At 48.8% G+C, this 22,227-nt stretch overlaps 1 protein-coding gene across 4 annotated transcripts in view; it reads left to right on the forward strand.

The window, feature by feature from the left end:
* The first annotated feature begins 10,730 nt into the window (after positions 1-10,730).
* The window catches only part of PTPRT (protein tyrosine phosphatase receptor type T), a 1,129,549-nt gene continuing 1,118,052 nt past the window's right edge, over positions 10,731-22,227 (forward strand). For all 4 annotated transcript variants that reach the window (XM_030825446.1, XM_030825445.1, XM_030825447.1 and 1 more), the window contains exon 1: positions 10,731-11,005. In XM_030825446.1, coding sequence (XP_030681306.1) covers positions 10,918-11,005 — 88 coding nt within the window. In that variant the 5' untranslated portion in view covers positions 10,731-10,917. The remainder of the gene's footprint in view (positions 11,006-22,227) is intronic.

A 22,227-nucleotide genomic window follows, 5' to 3' on the forward strand; every position in this document is an offset into this window, starting at 1 on the left:
CATATGGTAATAGTACCAGCCCCATGATAGAGAGACACAATTCCAGGAATTTTAAAAAGTCCAGGAGCTGTGGGGAAGAAAACAAAACTTAAAACCAAATCAATCCCAAATCAACAAACCTCCTTGTGCCTCAGTTTCTTCTCGTGTAAATGGGGAATAATAAGAGAATTGTGGGGTGGATAATGTGCATAGGCTTTTAGCTGCATGCATGGCTCAGAGTAAGTACAGTTCAGTTTCACTAGATTGGCGAAAGACTAACTGGCTGGGTGAAAACATTTTGAGGGTAACATGCTTTGGTACAGAGGAGAAAGAGGTTGTGTAAAAATCACAGGGTTAGGCTGTGCACGGTGGCTCACACCTGTAATCCCAGCACTTTGGGAGGCCGAGGCTGGTGGATACCTTGAGGCCAGGAGCTCGAGACCAGCCTGGCCAACATGGCAAAGCCCCTTCTCTACTAAAAGTACAAAAACTAGCTGGGCGTCATGGTACGTGCCTGTAATCCCAGCTACTCAGGAAACTGGAGCACGAAAATCGCTTGAACCCAGGAGGAGGAGGTTGCAGGGAGCCAAGATCGCACCACTGCACTCTAGCCTAGGCGACAGAGCCAGACCCTGTCTCAACAACAACAAAAATCACACGGTCTATCTGGGTATGGGGGGTTAGAACAAGCGTCAGATGGAGAGGACAAGGACGTATGGAAAGAGTAGGCCCCAGGTGACTGGTTAAGTCTCTGGACCACTTATTTAAGGGATTTTATTTTTTTTTTGAGACGGAGTCTCGCTCTGTCGCCCAGGCTGGAGTGCAGTGGCGCGATCTCAGCTCACTGCAAGCTCCGCCTCTTGGGTTTTCGCCATTCTCTGGCCTCAGCCTCCCGAGTAGTTGGGACTACAGGCGCCCGCCACTGCCCGGCTAATTTTTTTTTTTGTATTTTTAGTAGAGACGGGGTTTCACTGTGGTCTCGATCTCCTGACCTCATGATCCGCCCACCTCAGCCTCCCAATGCTGGGATTACAGGCATGAGCCACCGTGCCCGGCCTATTTAAGGGATTTTTAAGAGAGCTAGACCAGTGCCACCAGACTGCTGAGATCATTTGGAGAAGATTCCCCTTCCCCACTCCATTCAGTCTTCATGGGGCTGTCATTTATGGCTGTCATCCTCAATACAGAGAGGTGGACAAAAGACCTAGGATGGGCAATTATGGTGACACCCCTTCCCCTTGCCAGTATCCCTGGCCAAATTGATTCATTCAGGAAATAGGATGTGAACCAAATCACCCAATAAATATCTTTACTGGGTTTTTGTGGATAGTGTGGTGGGGTGTTCAGAAGGTCTCATTTTATACCGAAGGTGGTAAGCTGTGAGACCTGGGTATGGAGCTGGCATTGGCCAGTTTCTTTGACTAGCCACAGAGAGAAGCCCAGCTGAGATAGAGACAGAGACAGAGGTAGACAGAGAGGGAGAGAGAGGAGGCCTGATGCCATCATTTGAGTACCTAGATCCAGCTTTGCCTGAAGGTGCTCATGAAGTGCTCAGCTAAGTAAGCCACTGGGTTCCTCTCTTCACTTAAGCTTGTTTGAGTTGGGTGTCTGTCTGTCATTCATAAGAAGAAGAGTCTTGCCTAAAATACAAGGAATGTATGTGTTCCCCGCTCAGTATTTATCCTTTAAGCCCTTATAAGTGTCTGAGACACAGAATGGGCAAGATACAGACCTGGCCTGGCAGCCCTGGAGTTGTGCCTGGAGGCTCTCAACTTTCCTTGTCCCTGACACTGCATCAGCCATTCGCAAACTCCTGCGTGCCTGAGAATCACCTGGGGTGCCTGTTAGAAATGCAAATTCCTGAGCCTCAACCTCCAGAGATGCTGATTCAGCTCCATGCATAATTAACAAACAGCCCGGTTCTGGTGCAGGTGTGGTCCCGGCCTCCACATTGAGAAGTATGTCGGCCACTTGCCCAGCACACCCTCTTCAGTAGCATGGGTCCCATGTGCAGGAATCCCCTAAGGTGAGCAAGTTGGGGGGCATCTTTAGGAAAGTATATTAGGTTATAAGGACAGGTGGGTAGAGCTCTGTGTAGCTGTTCCCCCAAAAACTTCTTAGATGATTTATATGTCACCTGCCTGGGGGTGGGGAGAACTCTGAGGAGTCCTTGCAGTGTTCTTGGTAGAAATAATTGGGGAAGATTTAAAAATACTGTTGCTTGGGGCCTACTCAAATCAGTGGCTGAGGGTGGGGTCCCAGGTGGTTCTCATATGCAGAGGGGTTGAGAACCACTGCAGCAGAAATCCAGGAACAAACAGGCTCTGGGGTCTCTCCTGAAGATCCTCTTGCCAGCCCAAATTTTCTTTGTACATCATTGCAGGGATGAAGTGTAGTGAGCAGAATTCTGTTACTATCAGGGAGTGGTTGTTATGGAAGATCTCTAGGCGCTTATCAAAATATAATAAGATAATGAAAATAAAATAACAATTACATGCCATAACACAAAGTAGCAAACCTAATAATATTAATAAGAGAGGGCTATGCAGGAAAGCATCATGAAAGTATATTAAGAACCAAGAATTTTAATTAAGCCAACTCTGTAAACCAGAGGTCTGAAGAAAGTTTGCAGAAGTTTCTATAAACATGAGGCGTTCTTTCTGTATCATTTCTGCTTCAAGTCTCTTGGTGCCTTTTCTTTCTCAGAGGTTGGCATCTGCTGTTCCTGGGACTCGGGCCTCACTAGAAGAGGCTCAGTGCCATGGGCAGACAGGCCACTAAAGCCTCTGGGGACTTTACCGTGGTTTCTTCCTGCCGTGGACAGCCCTGTTACTACTTTAAGTCCCCAGGCCAGGTGCTTCTGGCAGTCTGACCAGAGGACAGGTTCTGCATTGGCCTGGACAGAACCACCAAGTTATGACCTTTTTATGAGATTCAGTCTGATAAAAAGGACAGATGTCCAGGCTCTTCCCTGAAGCATTGGGTTTATCAGTCTGGGGAACGTGAGTTATTTACAAGAGTTCCTGGTGGTTCTCAGGACCAGACACAGTGGGGAAGCACCACCCCATCATCTCACCCTGCACACCCGAGAGCCTTGCTGGGGTCTTGCTCATGAGTTGGTTTCCCCATAGATCTTGATAAATGGGTCACTGTCCCTTCTGTTTGATAACAGCTCATGCAGAATGTATATGGCCCTGGTAGGCAAATTTGGCCCTAGTCTTAACTAGGTGCTTGCTGTATGCCATGCTGGGTTGGCTTTGGGGACCTGAGGGTGTGTAAGACAGTAGTGGCATCCCTCAATGCTGTCACCCTGGTGGAGAAGGCGGATCTGCAGATGGTTCCAATAAGGATGGAATTCACTAATTCTTCATCCAGCCCACTACAGTCCAGCCCACAGATCCTGCCCAATGCTGAGCCTTGAAGGATAAAGATTTAGATGCCTGGATAAGGAAGGATGCTGCTTTCGATTTTGGCATTCCAGAGAGAAGAAACTACATGGGCAGAGGCCCAGAGGGAGGTAGTGGACAGTTGTCGTGTGCGGCTTGGAGCACAGGGTAAATGGAGCGTGCAGGAAATGAAATGAGAGAACAGAGAGCATTGCGCTTAGGTCTCCGCTTTGCCTCTTTGAACTTGCAGACTCTTTCAGATCTCTGAGTACTTGCCTAGGCTGTTCCAGCCACCTGGAATGCCCTTCTTTTCTTCTCTACCTGGGAAGACTTCCCTTTGGTGAGGGGTGGTCCAAGGTGAGTTAGGGAGGGGATAGGCTTAGAAAGGCAGGCTGGGCCAAGCGTGGTGGTCACACCTGTAATCCCAGCACTTTGGGACGCTGAGGTGGGGGATTGTTTGAGGCCAGGAGTTGAAGACTAGCCTGGGCAACATGGCAAAACCCCATCTCTACTAAAAATACAAAAATTAGCCAGGCGTGGTGGCACACACCTATAATCCCAGCTACTTGGGAGGGTGAGGCACGAGAATTGCTTGAACCCGGGAGGTGGAGGTTGCAGTGAGCGGAGATCGCACCACTGCACTCCAGCCTGGGTGAAAGAAAGAGCAAGACCCTGTCTCCAAACAAACAAAAAACGGCAGCCTGGGCCCAGCCAGTGGAGAGTCTTGTTGGTTATGGTAAGGATTGTGGACTTCATGCTGAGGGCAGTGGGGGCATTAGTGAAGGGTTTTAAGCTGGTGAGCAACAGGTTGTGGAGTGACTGTCTTCTTGAACAACCACTCTGGCTGCTGTGTGTGGGGAGCGGTTGGGAGGGACAAGACTTCAGGCAGTAAGAAGCTAAGTCAGAGCTAAGGTTGCTGCAGCGGGGGTGGGGAGAAGCAACAGGTTCACAGACATTCTGGAATCTGAGTTGGGAGTCAGGGACCAGGAGAAAGGCTGAAGGCCTTTTTTTTTTTTTTTTTTTTTTTTGAGATGGAGTCTTGCTCTGCCACCAGGCTGGAGTGCAGTGGTGCGATCTCGGCTCACTGCAACCTCTGACTCCCTGGTTGAAGCAACTCCCCTGCCTCAGCCTCCTGAGTAGCTGGGATTACAGGCACGTGCCACCACCCCCAGCTAATTTTTGGATTTTTACTAGAGACGGGGTTTCACCATGTTGGCCACAATGGTCTAGATCTCCTGACCTCAGGTGACCCGCCTGCCTCAGCCTCCTAACGTGCTGGGATTACAGGCATGAGCCACCGCACCTGGCCAGGGCTGAAGGTCTTGCGGGGATCTCAGTGCTCTGAAAAGGCACGTGCTCAACTCCAGGGCACCAAGCTGTTGCAAGAATGGTGGCTTTTCGCCTGCTTCATCAGAGAAGCCGCTTTGCTGGAAGCAAGAAGTAAAGCTTGGGGCCATATCTCAATCATGTTTGACGTCCATTATTCAACCCCTGACTCTGACACCACCCTGTCCCCAGTGTGCTTGGGTGACCTCTCAGTGTGGGCGGACTGTGGGCTCCTTGCAGATGGGATCACTTTATCTTAACATCCCCACTGCCCAGCAATGAGGCCAGGTGTCAGTCAGAAGTGAAAACACTTGTGATGGGTACTTGCCACACATCACTTAGCTTTTTAAAAAAATTACCAGAAACAGCTGTTTGGCAGATGCCACTTGGGTGAGATGCAGTGCTAGCATTAAATCCAGGGCACCTCAGACACTGAGGTCTACTTGGCAACAATCTGGACCATGTGCTGGTATTTTGGCCCAAGGAAGAAGCAGCTGGCCTCCCGTACCATGCTGTTGTCCAGGTGTCTATGACAGTTGGCCTAGAGTCAAAGCTGGGGTGGTCTGGTGAATTTAAGACTTGGAAGTGGGAAGAAAGGAAGGGAAATGGACTATTGAGTGGGCTGGCCCTGTACTAGGCATGTTCACATCCATTAACTCACTTAATTCTCACTCAGCTCAGCGAGTTGGGAATCATCACCCAATTTCACAGATGGGGAAACACATTTGGAGAGGGAAAGTGACGAGTGTGTGGTCACTTGGGTGGTAAATGGAGGTGTGGAGAATGCAGGCAGGTGCAAGGCCTCCCCGGAAGAGGGACATTATCAAAATGGAGCATGGCTGAGAAGAGGAACCAGGTGCTATGGGCCTGAAAATCTATCAGAAGAGGAATGGGAAGGGTTTTAAGAAATTGAGAACGCTTACCTGGAGCACACCCAATCTCCAGACGAAGGTTACCTGGAAGGGCATCCCTTCTCTTACTTCCCCAGGAGGCAGAACTTTGGAGGGAGAAATTACTGATCGGCAGTATCGGTAAAGCTTCAGGGAAATCTTTCTAACCACAAGGACGTCAAACTGGAAATGGATTCCATTATGAAGTCCTCCTTTTGAACGGAGTGATATTACTGGATACTACATGCATTTTTTTTTAAACAGAAAAAATGGTTGGATCATGAGGTTAAACCTGAAAATACTTAAGATTTCTAAGTTGCATTTGGGTTATTTATATTTGCACATCTTGACAGCATTAATGCATATTAATATTCCTGCCATCAAAACATTACTCAAACCAGAACTACTGGCTCTGAAAGTGTCTGCGGCGTGTGCACAGTCACTCTGCTAATAGAAAGGTTAACTTGTATTTTTGAATTATTGATGGTTGCTTGTTACTAATTTCTTTTTCCTCAGAAAGGAGGAAATTATTAATGAAGAGATCATTGCCAATGTGTCTGACATCTATTAATGGTTTCATCTTGCAACCCGATTAAAAGAGACAGCTGGTCCATGAATTTATGTGTGGAGGCAGCTCCAAATGTGCTGACAACTCCGTGGGAGGGCGGGGCCGACGGCAGTGGGGCCTGAGCATGGCGCCAGTGGCTGGTACAGGGTCCTCCCCTGGTTGGCGCGGCCTCCGTGGAACGTCTGTCAAAGGTTTTGCTGCTGAGGGACCAGGCAGCAGATGGGCTATCACTCTCTTGGCATCTTTCCAAACTCTTGTTACCCACAGGAGCCCATTCGCACCTTCATCGTACCAGTCACTTGTTGGCGTTTGCTCTGTGTTTTGGGACAGTGGTTTCCAACTTGAATATGCATCAGAATCACCTGGAAGGCTGGTGAAATGAGAGCCCAGGCCCCACCTCCAGCGTTTCTGATTCAGCAGGCCTGGGGTGGGACCCAAGAACTTGTAGTTCTAACACGTTCCCAGGTGAGGCTGATGCTATTGGTTCAGAAACCACACTTTGAGAATGAGTTTTAGATCAATAATTGTCAAATTGTGCCGTAAGACCTTCTCTAAAGAAAGGGTCGGCCAACTTTCTATGAAGGGCAAGACAGTAAATATTTTAAGCTTTGTGGGCCAGATGATCTTTGTCACAATCACTCACCTCTGCTGCTATAGTTCAGAGAGCAGCCTTAGGCAATATGTAAATGAATACATGGGTTTGTGTTTCAATAAAACTTTATAAAAATAGGCAGTGGTCCAGATTTGGCCCATGGGTGGAGTTTGCTAACCTCTGCTCTAGAGCAGTGCTGTCCAGTAGAACTTTCTGCAAAAAGCAGACACAGGCAGTATGTAAATGAATAAGCATGGATGTGGCACAATAAAACTTTACTTATAAACACAGGCAGTGGGCCAGATGTGGCAGAGGTTTGGTGACCTCTGTTTTAGAGCAGCACTAATAGAATTCTCCATGATGTTGGAAATGTTCTGTATCTGCACTGTCTGATACAGCAGCCACTGGCCACCTGTGGCTACTGAGTACTTGAAATGTGGTGTGGCCAAGCACTGAAATGCTAAATTTTAACTTTAAATGGCTAGTGGCTATCAGTGCCACAGCAAGAAGACAGGCTCCAATGGAGCAGCCACCCCCAACACAGGAAGTGAACCTTCCCGCCCTTCCTACATGGAGAGTCTTTGCCCTTGTTGAGCTTCAGTGTCCTCATGTGTAAGACAGGGATCAAACAATAGCAACGTCACTAGACTTTCCTCACTGGACTTTATTTGATACTTTAAACATGGAATACACTCTACTAGATACGTGGTTGGGAAATCTCATTAGTAAGGCACGTGGCCCCAGTAGGTGTCTTCCCCCTAGTGCTCTGCTCCCCACTGGAGGGCTGACCACTGGGGGCGAGGCAGGGCTGGGGAGATGGGGACCAGCTCTGGGGTCATTACCCCTTTCTCTTTGTCCAGTCTCCTCCAGCAGATTATAAGCTACATGATAGCAATGACCATGTCTGTTGTTTAGGCTGCAAACCCACAGCCCTGAGATCCCTGACACACATCAAAAGGCCAGCACACTTGTTGAAAGGATGCCCCAAGTTTCAGGTTTCCCCTGAAACTGCTCCACAAAGAGATCTGTAGCTGAAATGTCTGGACACTCCTGTCTTGGTCCCTGACAGAGCTGAAAGGGAAGCCACTGGGCAGATACGGAAACTGACGCACAGAGAGGTCTTGCCAAAGGTTTCACGGGGTTAAGGACAGAGTCCAAAGATAAGAGGCCTGCTGGCTGAGCATAACTAAAAGAGTTTGTAGGGCAGAATGCCATCTCTTACAAAACTCACCCTGCCTCCTTCCTTCAGCACCGATGCGATGCTGGGCCCAGCCCCGAGCCAAGCAAATCTGTGGTCATGTCCCAGCTCCCTGGGCTGATGGGGTCAGAGGGGAAAGAGGGTTCCCTGTGCAGGAGGGTGGGAGATGATGCTGTAACTTTCCATGAGTTCTCTCCTCTGAGAAGCCAGCTAGCTGGAAGCTTTGTGTAAGGCATCTTTGGCCCTGTGCCAGCCCTCTCCACCCCGAAAGCCCCATCTCCTAGCAGCCCTGTGGTAAGTGTCCAGGTTCCCTTTGGCAACTCAAGTCTTATAGAACAGATGAAGAGACAAACAACATTTCCACAAAGTAAAAAAGCACCACCACAGTGACCTGTGCTGGGGAACATGCCTTGAGCAGGAAGGGCCCGCTGGCCAAAGTTCCAAAGAGAAGCCCTAAGGGCTAGTGTGAGTTTCCCAGGGAGGTGATACAGTGCAGGGCTTCCAGGCAGAGGGACTGGCCGGTGCAAAAGCACGGCAGTGCTATGGGTGCCAGAGCCTGGCAGGGCAGCAGGTGGCAGCACGTGCTACTGAAGGAGAGGGGGCAGTTTCTTGGAGTGGAGGGAGGTTCAGAAAGCACAGAGGGTCACAGTTCATGACCACGGTGCACCTGGGCAGGTAAGTCCTGGTGTGGGATCAGGTCCCACTCCACCGGCTTAGTGACTACTACTGAATTTTTTTTTTCCTCAGGGCCACATGAACCCCATTCAGACCTGGGGGATTTGCCTTCGGTGATCTCGCATCCCTAAAGCAGGGGTGCAGGGGGGCGCCAAAGGGCGTGTGCTCTGAGGATGCTGTGAGAACTGCTATTTCATAGTTTTCCAGAAAGCTTGAGAGGGGATGAATTGGCAGGAGCCCAAGAAAGTCGCGGCAAGTTACAAGTGTGACACCAAGCTCTTTAGTGGCTTAGAAATCTCCTCCCCACCTGGGTCATCCCCTGGGATCGGCCATGACTGGGGTCGCTTGTGGTGGTCTTGGGTCAGGCTTCTCCTCGGAGGTTTCCTAACTGCTCATCTGCCCAAGGCAGGTTTAGAGTGAGTGAGTGATGGAGCAAACAGCTGGCAGCTCAGCTCTGAGCAGAAGGGATCTTTCCATTCCAATTGTCCCTAAGGGCTACGCATTGTGGTATCCCCAGAGAACAGCACAGAGTAAGGCACACAATTAAGTGCACCATAAATATTGGTAGAATTATTAATCTCCAAGGCAGCTTGTAAAAGGTTCAACTCCCAGGCCACCCCCGACAGGCCTGCCAAATTCCACCCTCCCCAGCAGGGGTCTGGGAAGCAGGACTTGGAGAAACCTTCTTGGTAGTTCTTTGACCAGGCAAGTGTGGGAGGCACTGGTTGGTCCAACAGGCTAGTCCAAGCACATCAGCTTTTGAAAGTGGTCACGGTCATGGTGGTGGTGGTGGGAGTCGGGGTCCGGAGAGGGGTGGAAGAATTTGCCTGGGATTGTAAATTGGGCTTCCATTCCAGGGAACTGTGCCACTCTACCTAGTGGGGACTGGGGACTGACAGAGTGAGGCCCTGCGTTCTCTGCCATGGCAACTTGGGTCCAGAGCCTGGGGCTCCCCACTTTTGGAAAGCCTGCCATGCTTGATTTTCACAATTCACCTACAGTCTCCCCAATCCAGTCCCTGGCACCCCAACAAGGATGGGGGTGGGGGGCTGTGCTGACACAGAAGAAGGAGGGCTTTGGCCAGGTAGCAAAGTGTTCACAAAGTGTGAATCCCTTAGGCATTTCTGGGTATCCCTGCCCCTGGCTTTTACATCTCAGACTCCCAGCCAAGACTCAGGTACCAGCTGCCTCCCAGGACAGCAGAGAGCCAGGCTGTGGGCCGTGGGCTGCCAGGGACAGCTCCAACCCTGATCTATGGTTTTAGGCTTTCAGCCCCAACCAGGTCTTTGTTAAGACCGAGAAGAAAAGGGAAAAAGCTACAAGGTTCTGTCTCCCTAGAGAAGGAAAGGGAAGGCTGCCAGAGAAAAATTGTGGGGGGTGGGGGCGATGCCTCATGCCCCTTCTGCGCCCCCTTCCGCGTGGTGGTGGGGACAAGAGAGAGATGTGGGTGAACAAGAAGATGGGGTGGTGGCTAATTGAGGGGGACGACGATTGTGGCGCGGTCAGCGATGCGCCCAGAAGAGTGTGAGTGGGTTGTGTGTGTGTGCGCGCGCGCGCTCTTAGATGAAATTCTCATCTCAGGGTGTGCCCGAGACCCTTGCCAGCAGCCGCCTGCCCCAGCTTTGGGCAGATGCCCCCACCCGCTTTCGCAATTCACCTGGCCCCTTATCTTGAGTTGCGAGGGCTGCTCCCTCCCTCCCTCCTCTCACCACCGAACCCCCATTCACCTGTTCCCCACCCCGAGTTCAAACGGCTGCTCCAGCTCCCTCCTCCCCGCACCGCCCCCGTACCTGCGCCCCCACAGGGCAGACGATGCTTGGCTGCGCGGCGCGGCGCGGCGCGGGGCGAAGAGGCGAGGACCCTGCCGGGCGTGCGGGTGCGGGGGTGATGTGTGGACGCGCGTGACTGTGCCAGCGGCCCGAGCTGGTCGGCCCCGGAGAAGGTGCGCGGGGGAGCCCGCGTGTGCCAGCCGCGGGCGTGTGCCAGGCGCGGGCGTGCGCGCGAGGGTGTGTGCACGGCCGAGGCGGAGCGCCCGGGCGGGCGGCGGCGGCGGCGACGGCGGCGGCGTTAGGACTCGGGGGACACCGCCCCCCGCCCCCCGCGTCCCGCCCCCGCCCAGCCTCCCGCCTCAGTTCGCGCCGCGCCTCGGCTAGGAGCGCAGCAGCGCCGGCTCCGGGAGCCCGAGCGGAGCCAGCCGCGCGCACAGCCAGCGGCCGCGCCGGCGATGCGGGGCCGCCCCGCGCCCGCCCCAGTCCCGGCCCCGGCCCCCGCGGGAAGGGGCTGAGCTGCCCGCCGCCGCCCGGATGGCGAGCCTCGCCGCGCTCGCCCTCAGCCTGCTTCTGAGGCTGCAGCTGCCGCCGCTGCCCGGCGCCCGGGCTCAGGGCGCCGCAGGTGAGTGCGCCCGCTCGGCTCCCCTGGGCTCCCTGCTCCCTCCCGGATGCGCACGGGCCCCCAGCCGCGGGGCCCTCGGAGGAGAAAGTTGTGCGGGCTCGCGGGGGCGCGGGTCCCCATGGCCCGAACCCGGGTCTCAGCTTGCAGGCGCGGGAAGCGGTGTCCCCGCGCGCCTGGCCAGCGAGCCCGGCCCCTCGCGTCCCTCAGCAGCCCGCGTTTGGCGAACTTCTCCGCTTCACTTTCCTGCCGGCCCCCCCGGGCTGGAGTAACTTTCCGCGGTTGTTGCGAATATTTCCACTTGCTGCCTCCCACTTGTCGGAATCTGCCACTTGAGTGTTTGGGGCGGCGAGACGAGGAGCGGCACCGACGTCCAGGGTGGAGCGTTCTCTCCCGGGCAGCTGCTCGGGCAGCGCGCGCTTTTAGTGGGGAGGACAGGTCCCCAGCAGGCCGAGGCTGCCGGGGCGGTGGCTTTTCTTTTTTCCTCGGAGATACAGGAAGCTCTACATTTGCTCTGAACACGCTGCTCCCCTAAGCAAGCCGCTGTAGGCACCCGAGGGGATGTTTGCGTTGATGACCGAGAGCAATACCTCTGCCCTACCCGCTGGCTTTTCTCCGAGGTAGCTGGGCGCCCGTGTTAAGGCCCTTGGAGGGGAGTGGATTTGGCCCGTGAGCACGTCTGCTCCTGAAAAGTTCGGGGGACTCATATTTGGGTTTGGCCACGGGAAGGAGGTGAGCAGAGGTAGTTCCCCAGAGTAGGGGGAGCGGGGGCGGGGGGGTGGTGCCCTGCCATGCTCCTAAAGGCACGTTGGCGGGTGCTGGAGGTCACCACAGTCCAGGGTCTTACACATCACCAAGCCCCACCGCAGGCAGCTTCCAGCCCCGAGCCCCCCCCGCCAAGAGTAGCGGCGGAGGGAAGAGAAGGGAGGGAGTGCTGCAGGTGTAATTCCAAGTTCAAAATCACCTTAAAGTTTCTTAGTACCAATTGCTTTTGGTGTAACCACGCCGGGCTGAGGTGGCTGGGATCGCGGGGACAGGCTGAGATCAGCCCGTGGGACGCAGGAACAGGCTGGTTTCGGATCGCTGAGCAACAGCTGTGCCCATTTATTATTTCACCGAAAGAAGGAAAGGAAGAAAGAGCAAAAGAACGAACCGGTGGGGAAGGTACAGCGTCTTTGCACAAGCTGCGTCTGAGGTTAAGGGCCGCTGGAGGGACATTCCGTTGGAAATGCGTTACAGCTTTCCTTGCTTGGTACTAAAATGGAAGCGGAATAGGCGACTTCTGTGAAGGGACAGCCTGTTTCCCTGGCTGGGAAGTTGGGTGACGAAGACACTCCTTTTGAGGTGTGTGAAGCTGAAAGGTTGGATTAGCAAGTGAGAGAAGAGGAACAGCCACAGCACCATTTTAAAGATGGTGCACAATTCTTGTTTCCCTCATTTTGGGGGGTGTGTTAGGTGTGCTAGGGGAGGGAGGGGTACTAGGGAGGATGCCCGGGGCAGTCCTGGGGATCCAGGCATGATTCATGACTCAGATTTTATATCCTCTAAGGCATAACCGGCCAACCACACATTAATACCACTCATGTTCCCGCGGCAGAAACAGGATCAAAAATATTCCATCACGGGTCTCGAATCGTTCTTGGGTAGCAAGCTGTAAAACCCGTACCGGCTCGGGAAGCTGTCCAGTGCTGAACGCCGCCCGTTCCGGATGCTCCCGCCAGGTGGCGCTCGCCCACAACTATTAAAATGCAAATCTGGTTGCTTTCATATCAGGAATAGAACTTCTTTTCAATTTTTAAATGAGTAATGTGTTTATTCAGCAGCCTTTTGTTAAAACATTTAGAGAAGTGTGAGGAGCGAGCACCTTTTCTTTGTTTGCTTTTTAGAATGCAGGAGACAGAAAAGAAATCCTGGAATATGGTTTGGGAAGAAATCTGTTAAGGCATCGTGTGTTTCTTTTGGGTCTACCTGGGAAGGTTGGTTTCTGCAAACCTGCGATATAGCATATATTTAGCAAGTGGCTGCCTTTGTGCCAGGGGCTCCTTAAACGAATGAGATTAGCTTGTATTGGAGAACTGGTGCATTCTAAGCCTCACACATTTGTAGAAATGGGGATTTTCTGTATATATCTGTCCTCTCCTTTCCAGTTTAATGGCAACTAGACCATCTAAATTAGATTATTTTTTTTCCAGGTTCCTCATGAACATCTGTATTTGTCAAAACAAGAATACTGTAAATGTTGACTTAAAAAATGGACTTATCTTCTTATTTTATTCCTAAATTCAGAAATTGTTAGAATTTCAAATCTAGTACAAATATGACAATAACTTGATTTCCTTTGAAGTATTTTATTTAAAACTTTTGGCAAGTTTGGATAAATACATTTTAAAACTAAGTAGTGTGTTTTCCATGTTCTTTTGATCTGAAAATTCCCAATCTCGAAAGCAATTTCAATTTATAAGGTTACATCCATAACATAGTTGGGCTAATATGTTTTGCTGTAACATGTTGGTCTCAGTGTCCAAAAGTCGGGGCGGAAGCTTGTCACCAAAAGGCAATTTCCTTTTTCCTTACTCTAAGACATACTTCTTGAGCCACGACAGTTTTTGGAAGGAATGATAGTAAAAATCAAACAAACAAAAATCATTTAAAAATAGCCTCTTAACAATATGGCAAAACATGATTTGGGATGGGGGAAGAGAGAGACAGTTAAATGAATAAGGGGATAATGAATTCATTTACTAGTGGGTTTCAGAATCCACATATTGAGAGCGAAAATGGATCTTATAGGGGACTGACTTGCAACTGCAATTGTTAGCAATGTAGTCATTTAACTCGATAATCACTGCCGGATACCTCTGGGGAACTGTGAGCAGTACAGTCGAATTTTACTTTCTGTCATGGATTGCTTGATTTGTGTCCTAATAAAAGAACAATTAATGTGCAAACCTGGCTTAAATTCTGTTCCAGCAACAATCGCAAACACATAGTAAAAGCATTGTAATGTAATCTTCTTGGGTTACAACCCACTCTCTTTCTACTCTACTTAATTTCTTCTTGCTTGTCCTCAGCACAGCTCTTGCAGGTGTCAGGCTGCCAGCTGAGACGGTGTTCCATGTAGTCATATAGCTGTCACCTTTCACAGCCATGATCAGAGGACATGACAGCATCACTCTTTCAAGCATGGGATACTCCCCTGACTCTGTGACAGTGTGTTGCTGTGGAAACAAGAGCAATGCTGTGTAGGCGGTGGTCCTTGATAAATATTTATCGATGATGGTGAAGAGATGGTAGAGTCTCACAGCAGCTATAATGGGGGGGAGGGTGGGCGCAGGGGAATTTAGCTCAGGAGGCAGCCTGGTCTAGAGAAAAGAGTATGAGCTTTGACGTCTGAAGTCCTCAGTTTGAATCCCGCCTCTGCTTCTTTCTACCTATGCCAGCTTGGGCAAGTCATTTACCTTCTCAGCTCCCCAGCTGCTCATTTGTAAAGCGAGGATAATTATAGCTGTCTCGCTGGACTTTGTGGCGACCAAATAAGATGCTATATGCAGAGTGAATGGAGGACTGCCTGGTACATAATAGGCACTTTGTCCCAAGAGAAGCCTTGTCTGTTATGGACCTCAGCACAGGTGTATGTGCACAGGCCGAGGGGGGTGGGGCATCAGTCTTATGCTAAGTAGTGAACTGGCCATGAGATGGCTGGGTTTTGGTGATGATTTTTAGTTTCCTTTTTTTTTTTTTTTTTTTTTGAGATGGAGTCTCACTCTGTCGCCCAGGCTGGAGTGCAGTGGTGCCATCTCGGCTCACTGCAAACTCCGCCTCCTGGGTTCAAGCAATTCTGCCTCCGCCTCCCAAATAGCTGGGGTTACGAGTGTGTGCCACCATACCTGACTAATTTTTGTATTTTTAGTAGAGATGGGGTTTCACCATGTTGGCCAGCTGGTCTTGATCTCCTGACCTCAGGTGATCTGCCCACCTTGGCCTCCCAAAGTGCTAGGATTACAGGTGTGAGCCACCATGCCCACCCAGTTTTCCTCTTTTTCTTCTTTTTAGGGGCTTGATTCCCTGCAACTGCTTTTACAAAGAGATTGCCAGTGAAATTTGCCAACAGATGACACTAGTAAATCTGGCCATTCAAGGGTTTAAACAGGGAATGTTGACTTTTAGGCATATTTTACTCTCTGACTTCGAAGTGTTGATAAACCACAAATGGTTACATATTGCGGCAGGACACAATATTTGGACATATTCTGTTTCCCTTCCTACACTCTCCCGTGTGCAGCCTTCCTTGCTTTTGAGCTCTGTCCTCTGCTCTTCCTTAACCTGGAAATCAAGTGCACAGCACTCTGGGGCTGTGGGGGAAAAAGATACTTTGTGCACTTGATAAACAAGCAAAGAATAAGAAAACCAACAAGGGCCATGGCATTCCAATAAATAAATTAAAAACCTATGAGATCATTGAGAACAAACCATGTCAGACGAGTATAGTAGCATTTGCAAACACCTTACACAATTGGGTCCAAGAGGCAATACCACATAGATACTAGAAAGCAGTTAGCATGTCTCCTGAAATCTTACAGAAGGGATTCAGATTAGTATGGAGAGGAAGAAAACCATATATTTTCAATGGGTTAATAAAAGTCAGATACAGTCACAGGAATGGGTTCATCAATAGTGTGTGTGTCCAGGTGGGTTAGGGTGACCAGTTGGGATCATGGATTTCAGCATTTCATATGGTCCTGCTGGACACTTTTATTTGCCAGTGAGAGGCAGAAATAAGCAGGATAATGGCATTTATTTATTATCTATTGGTAAGAGTTGCAGGTGCTAAAGAGGATACAGAGGGACCCACTGAGGATTCTAGATATACATTCCAAAGGGACATACTAGAAGTCAACCATGAAAAATGGGAATTGATGTGTCAATAAAGTGGGACAGGGAAAGAGGTGTCAGTGAGGCATGGTGATCATTAGGGCCGTTTTTTTTGTTTTTTTTTTTTTTGTTTTTTTTTGTTTTTAATTTTTTTAGACAGAGTCTTACGGCTCTGTCGCCAGGCTGGAGCACGGTGGCATGATCTCAGCTCACTGCAACCTCTGTTTCTCGGGTTCAAGCAATTCTCCTCCCTCAGCCTCCCAAATAGCTGGGACCACAGGTGCACGCCACCATGCCCAGATAATTTTTGTATTTTTAGTAGAGACAGAGTTTCACCGTGTTAGCCAGGATGGTCTCAATCTCTTGATCTTCTGATCCTCCCACCTCGGCCTCCCAAAGTGCTGGGATTCCAGGTGTGAGCCACCACGCCTGGCTCATTAGGGCCTGTTTCATCTCCAAATGTGAGCATTATTTCAGTTAGTCCTTCCTAGGTATATCCATAAGGAAGGGCTGTGCAGAAGCCCCGTCAGATCCACCTTCAGACTGGTAAGTCACCTGGAAATTGAAGCAGTCCCACAGTGTGGCAGACTTAATTTTTTCTCACACTGAAGCCAGGCTGCTAAAGTGCATGTGACACACACACATCCCCTGGAGCATAAGTGGAAGAGATGCAAAGTCTCACATTTCTTGAATATTCAGTTGACAATTTTTGTTTGATGCTGGAGGGAATAAAAAATGGTAGAGCCACTTTGGTAAACAGTTTGGCAGTTTCTTCAAAAAGTTAAACAGACACTCCCCATAAAATCCAGCAATTCCACTTCTAGGAATCTACCCAACAGAAATGAAAACATATGTCCACAGAAAGACACGAACATGAATGTTTGTAGCAGCATTATTCACAGAAGCCAAAACCTGAAAACAATCCAGATGTCCATCAAGCGGCGAAGCCCTCCGAGGGAATATGACTACAAATAAAATGGAATGAACTGCTGATACAGGCTACGCCATGGATGGGCCTTGAGAACACTAGGCTAAGAAAAAGAAGCTGGATGTAAGAGCCTGCGTATTTTATGAGATGCACAGATAAGGCAGATCTATGGAGAAAGACAGCATACCAGTGGTTGCCGAGGGCTTGGCAGGGAGCAGGGGTGTATAGAAAGCGAGCCTGAGAGAACAGTTCATATGCTGATCTCAAGAGATGTTTGCAAACCTCTAACTTTCTTGACTTGGAAACTGGAAGGTGGTGATGGTCGTGTAACTCTACATTTGCTAAAACGTATAGAATTGTACCCTGATGATGGATGAAATTTTACGGACTAAAGCTGTTAAAACTTTTATTTGACCACGGGCCTTTGTGAAGTTAGACTTATGTGTAAATCTCACCTCCCTAAGGCACTTGTGCTGTGGCCTTGAGAAGTTACTTCAGTGCTCTGAATCTTTTTTTCTGCATCTGTAAAACGGGGCTACCGATGCCTCATTGCTGCAAGAGCTGGAGATAATATCTGTAAATTGTCAAGCCTGGTCCCCGGCAGAAAACAGGCACCAAGGAAATGGTGTTACTATGACTTATCTCTTGCTAGTTTCCAAAACAGTTTGTTGTATTAGCAATTTGCAAAGCATTATTTCTCGCCTTTTGAAAGGCTCTTTAGACTGTGAATTAAATCTATGAAGTAGCATTTTTCCCCCCTCATCAATTTGGCAAAAATGCAAAAGTTTAAGACTATCAAGTCTTGACAAGGATCTGAGCAATTAGGTAGCTTTGTTCATTTTTGAGTAGTGAAAATTGAAACAGCCTTTCTGAGTGCTAATTTGGCAGCGTCTATTAAAATTAAAGACACGAATAACTTTTACCCTGAGTATTTTGGTAGGGTATGGATTTGTGGGGGAGAGAATAGATCATTCATTCATTTCTTTTTTCATTAAGCTAAGGGTGTAGAGATTTAACAGAAGAGTAGAAGTGCCTTGGATCAGGAGCAGATGCAATTTTTTTTTTTTTTTCACCTTTGGTTTGATGAACAGGGGAGAAAACAGCTCCGCAACAGCGTTGTCTCTGCCTTTGTAGGGGGCTTCCATCAACACCCAGGAGGAACTTCACGCTAATAGTTCAAGTGCTGCTCTTAAAAGATGTTTGCAAACCATGGCCGGGCGAGTGGTGGCTCACGCCTGTAATCCTAGCACTTTGGGAGGCCCAGGTGGATGGATCACTTGAGGCCAGGAGTTCAAGACCGGCCTGGCCAACATGACGAAACGCCGGCTCTACTATAAATACAAAAATTAGCCGGGTGTGGTGGCATGTGCCTGTAATCCCAGCTACTTGAGTGGCTGAGGGATGAGAATTGCTTGAACCCAGGTGGTGGAGGTTGCAGGGAGCTGAGATCGTGCCACTGTACTTCTGCCTGGGCGAAAGAGCAAGACTCTGTCTCAAAAAAAAAAGGAAGATGTTTGCAAACTTCTAACTTTCTTGGCGTCGTGGAGCTTATCCTTTTCTGTGGAAGAACGCAGTGCTTCCGACTATATGTCCCACAGTTATGTTCCAGCTCCTGCTTCCCAGGACCTTGGAAACCTGTTTCTTCTCAGACCACCCCTCATTTTGCTTTACTCCCCCTTTTATCCTGTTGTTTCTAGAAGCAGACACAAGACCACAAACCCATTTCTCTTGGTCCTCCCTGACCTCATGGTGGGTGGTTATGTAGTCATCCCTTAGGGATCACGCATTTGTCTCTTTGTAACTTTGCATGAATGAATGGGTTCACATCAGCAAGCAGGACTTTTGAAAAACAGTGCTTCATGTTGGATCATCACAGGTACTAGTGGCCTTGGGTAATCTTGACTTCCTCTGATTGACTGTAATAATGCTTTTGTGCATGTCCCGCTTAAGTGATCAGTTTGGCTATTGGAAGCTCCTTCAAACCAGATTCTTATTTACCACCTCCAGGCCTCCTTGAGAGAGTCCTTATTTTCTGGTGACAACAAGGATTTTCAGGCCCACGTCTTGGTTTGTTATTATTTAGTATATTATTATAATAGTAGTTATTATTTAAAGAGCCCTGGTCCCTTTGTTGTGGGACCATCAGAATCTGGGTGCATATTTTTGGTGTTTTGTTTGAACACTGGCATACAGTAGGGTAAAATGGGGACAGCTGGTGGCATTAGGGATAGAAAAGAAAGAGGTTTTAAACAGCATGCATTTATGATTATTTATCTCTTTGATTTTATAAAGTTAGTTTGAATAGGATAACTTATTAATCTAATTAAACATAATTTTGCCAAATTGCCATACTATGTGTTTAAATGAGTATTACTGGGAAGTTGCAGTCACTGTGTCTTTTTTTCTTTAGCATCTTGGAATTGGCCTCCAAGTGCCTGGGCCCAGTGTCAGGTCCAGAGTCAGGTCCCGGCTGTCCATGTTTCTTTCTTGGGCACCAACTTTCTGAAAAGGAAGAGCAAGCCCAGTCCTGTTCTAAAGGAGCTATATTAATTGTCTGTTAATAACAAGTTACTCCCCCAGTGCAGTGGTTTTATCATCTCACTATTTCTTTGGCTCAGGAATCTGCGTGGCATAGCTGGGTCCTGTGGCTCAGGGCCCCTCACAGGCTGCAGTCAGTTCAGCTTGAATGGGGAAGGGTCTGCTTCCAGGTTCACTTATGTGGCTGTTGGTGAGATTCACTTACTCACGGGCTCTTGGCTTGAGGACCTCTGTCTCTCATGAGCTGTTTGCTAGAGGCCACGCTCAGTTCCTTGCCACACAGGCCACTTCATTGGACAGCTCACAACGTGGCAGCTGGCTTTGTCAGAGTGAGCAAGTGAGAGGGCCGGAGAGAGTGTGAGCAAGACAGAAGTCACAGACCTTTGTAACCTAATTTGGGAAGTGACATCACATCACTTTGTCATATTCTGTCAGAAGCAAGTCACTAGGTTCAGCTCACACCCAAGGGGAAGGAATTGCACAAGGAAGTTGTCTTACAGTTCTGCAGAGAAACAGAACCAATAGGCTATATATTAGAATATATAATAGCGCATATATATTACATATCACATTTTAAATGTATATTATATATTGGCTGGGCGTGGTGGCTCACACCTGTAATTCCAGCACTTTGGGAAGCCGAGGTGGGTGGATCACCTGAGGTTAGGAGTTTGAGACCAGCCTGGCCAACACGGTGAAACCCTGTCTCTGCTAAAAATGCAGAATTAGCTGGGCATGGTGGTGCGTGCCTGTAGTCCCAGCTACTTGGGAGACTGAGGCAGGAGAATCATTTGAACCTGGGAGGTGGAGGTTGCAGTGAGCTGAGGCCGTGCCATTGCACTCTTGCCTGGGAGACAAGAGTGAAACTCTGTCTAAAAAAAAAAAATGTGGGTGTATATATATATATATCCCTCCCTCCCTTCCTCTCTCCCTCTCTCTCTCTATATATATGACAGGGAGAGAGAGGAAGGGAGGGAGGTGGGGGCAGAGAGAGAGAGAGATTGATTCATTTCTTATAGGAATTGGCTCATGCAGGTTTAGAGGCTGAGAAGTCCCACAGTCTGCAAGCTGGAGTCCCAGGAAAGTTGATGGTGTTAAGTCTGAAGGCCTGAGAATTTGGGGGTTGATGGTGTAGGCTCTGACTTGAGTCTGAACACCCAGGAACCAGAAGCAGTGATGCCCAAGGGAAGGAGAGGATGGATGTCCCAGCTCAAGCCAAGAGAGCAGATTCGCCCTTCTCTACCTTTTTGTTCTGTTTGGGCCCCCAGTGGATTGGAGGATGCCCACCCGCATTGGGGAAGGCCATCTGCTTTACTCAGTTGACCAGCGCAAATGCTGATCTCTTCCAGAAACACCCTCACAGACACACCCAGAAATAACATTTTACCAGCTATCCAGATAGCATCTGTTAGCCCAGCCCAGTTGACACATAGGATTAACCATCACAGGCATGAATGCCAGGAAGTGGGGGTCATTGGGAACCATTTCAGGAGCTGCCCACCGCAGGAACCTGAAGTCACACACAAGTATAGGAAACCATGTTTCTTGGAGAAAAATACAAATATAACCTTTGAAGTGTGTTCAGATCTTTTAATTCTTTTTATTTTGGGGGGCACTAGTGCCAGTTCAGTGTCAGGCTTTCACTCTTTAAAGGCCTTAGAATAGAGAGATTTAGTGTCTCAGAAGGGATTTAGTTTAAGTTTTGTAAAAGTTAATTAGGTATGTTAGAAAGTAAAAGTGAATTAATATGAAGATCCGTCAGAAAACTTTTCAACCTTTACCCCCAAAATTAAAGTATGACTGTGTTTTTGTGAGACTAAAATTTTTATGCTAGTATCTAGGTTCCACAAAAACAAATTTATAAAAAACACCAATAGATTAGGGCTATGATATAATTTAGCTGAAATTTAATACTTTATTACATTTACATATCCCAGTTTTTAAAATTGGCACTTATTTTAGAGCTTTCTAACCCATTTCCAGAGGTTTAAAAATGGGCTCCATAAAACTAACATAGAGAATATGATAAGTTACAGCAATTAAAAAGTCTGATATAAACACGTAAGTTATTATATGGATTGAAACACGTCATGCCTGAACTCTTGGTTTTGGTTGTTGTGGCAGTAGTACAGTCATCACAGAAGAAACTGTCACAATATTCTTTTCAAGGTAACTGTGTTTAGGGCCCCAGGAGATCCTGCAGTGAAGGAAGGATGTTTTGTCAAAATCTAAATGGGCTGACCAGACATTGGACTTCTGGTGGAGATGTGCTTCAAGAATTTACTGGTTTTTACAGCTTAACTGTTTGATTCGGGGGTGGTGGTGATTCCAAAGATCCCCATTGTTCTTGTCTAGGCAGTATCTGTATTTTGGTAGGAGAGGCACCAGTGTATGATGGTCCTAACCCTAAGCCCTTTTGAGTCATTTCTACAAGGTGACCCTGGAAAGGAGTGCTCTAAGACACCTTGAGTTCACCCTTCATCTGCCTTGGGGAAGTGTTTGGCCTCCATTTTCAGGGACTTGGGTTTTTGAGCAGTTTCCCGTTTATTACGTGTCCCCTTCAGTCTTGCTACATCTGGCAGTGCAAGGTTGGGTGCCAGGCTCTCCTCCTGGTGTGAGGGAGGTAGGGGTACCATGTTCTAGATGTATAGGTCAGGGCTGCTGCCTGTTGTTCTGTGGAACCTGCACAAATGTACCTAACAGGCCTGGGTCAAGGAACTTGTTCTGCTCTGCTGTCGCAGCTTTGAGTTCAAAGCCATTTCAGTGTCCAGTCTTTCTTCTCTTTCCAGATCCAGAGCTTTGGATGTTTTGACTGTTACATTTTTCTTTGTCAGCGAATCTTTCCTCTGCCTAAGATTGTCAATTTACCATCTCTTAACCTTTTGCA

The sequence above is a fragment of the Nomascus leucogenys genome, chromosome 13 (genome assembly GCF_006542625.1).
Source record: "Nomascus leucogenys isolate Asia chromosome 13, Asia_NLE_v1, whole genome shotgun sequence".
Taxonomy (NCBI): Eukaryota; Metazoa; Chordata; class Mammalia; order Primates; family Hylobatidae; genus Nomascus; species Nomascus leucogenys.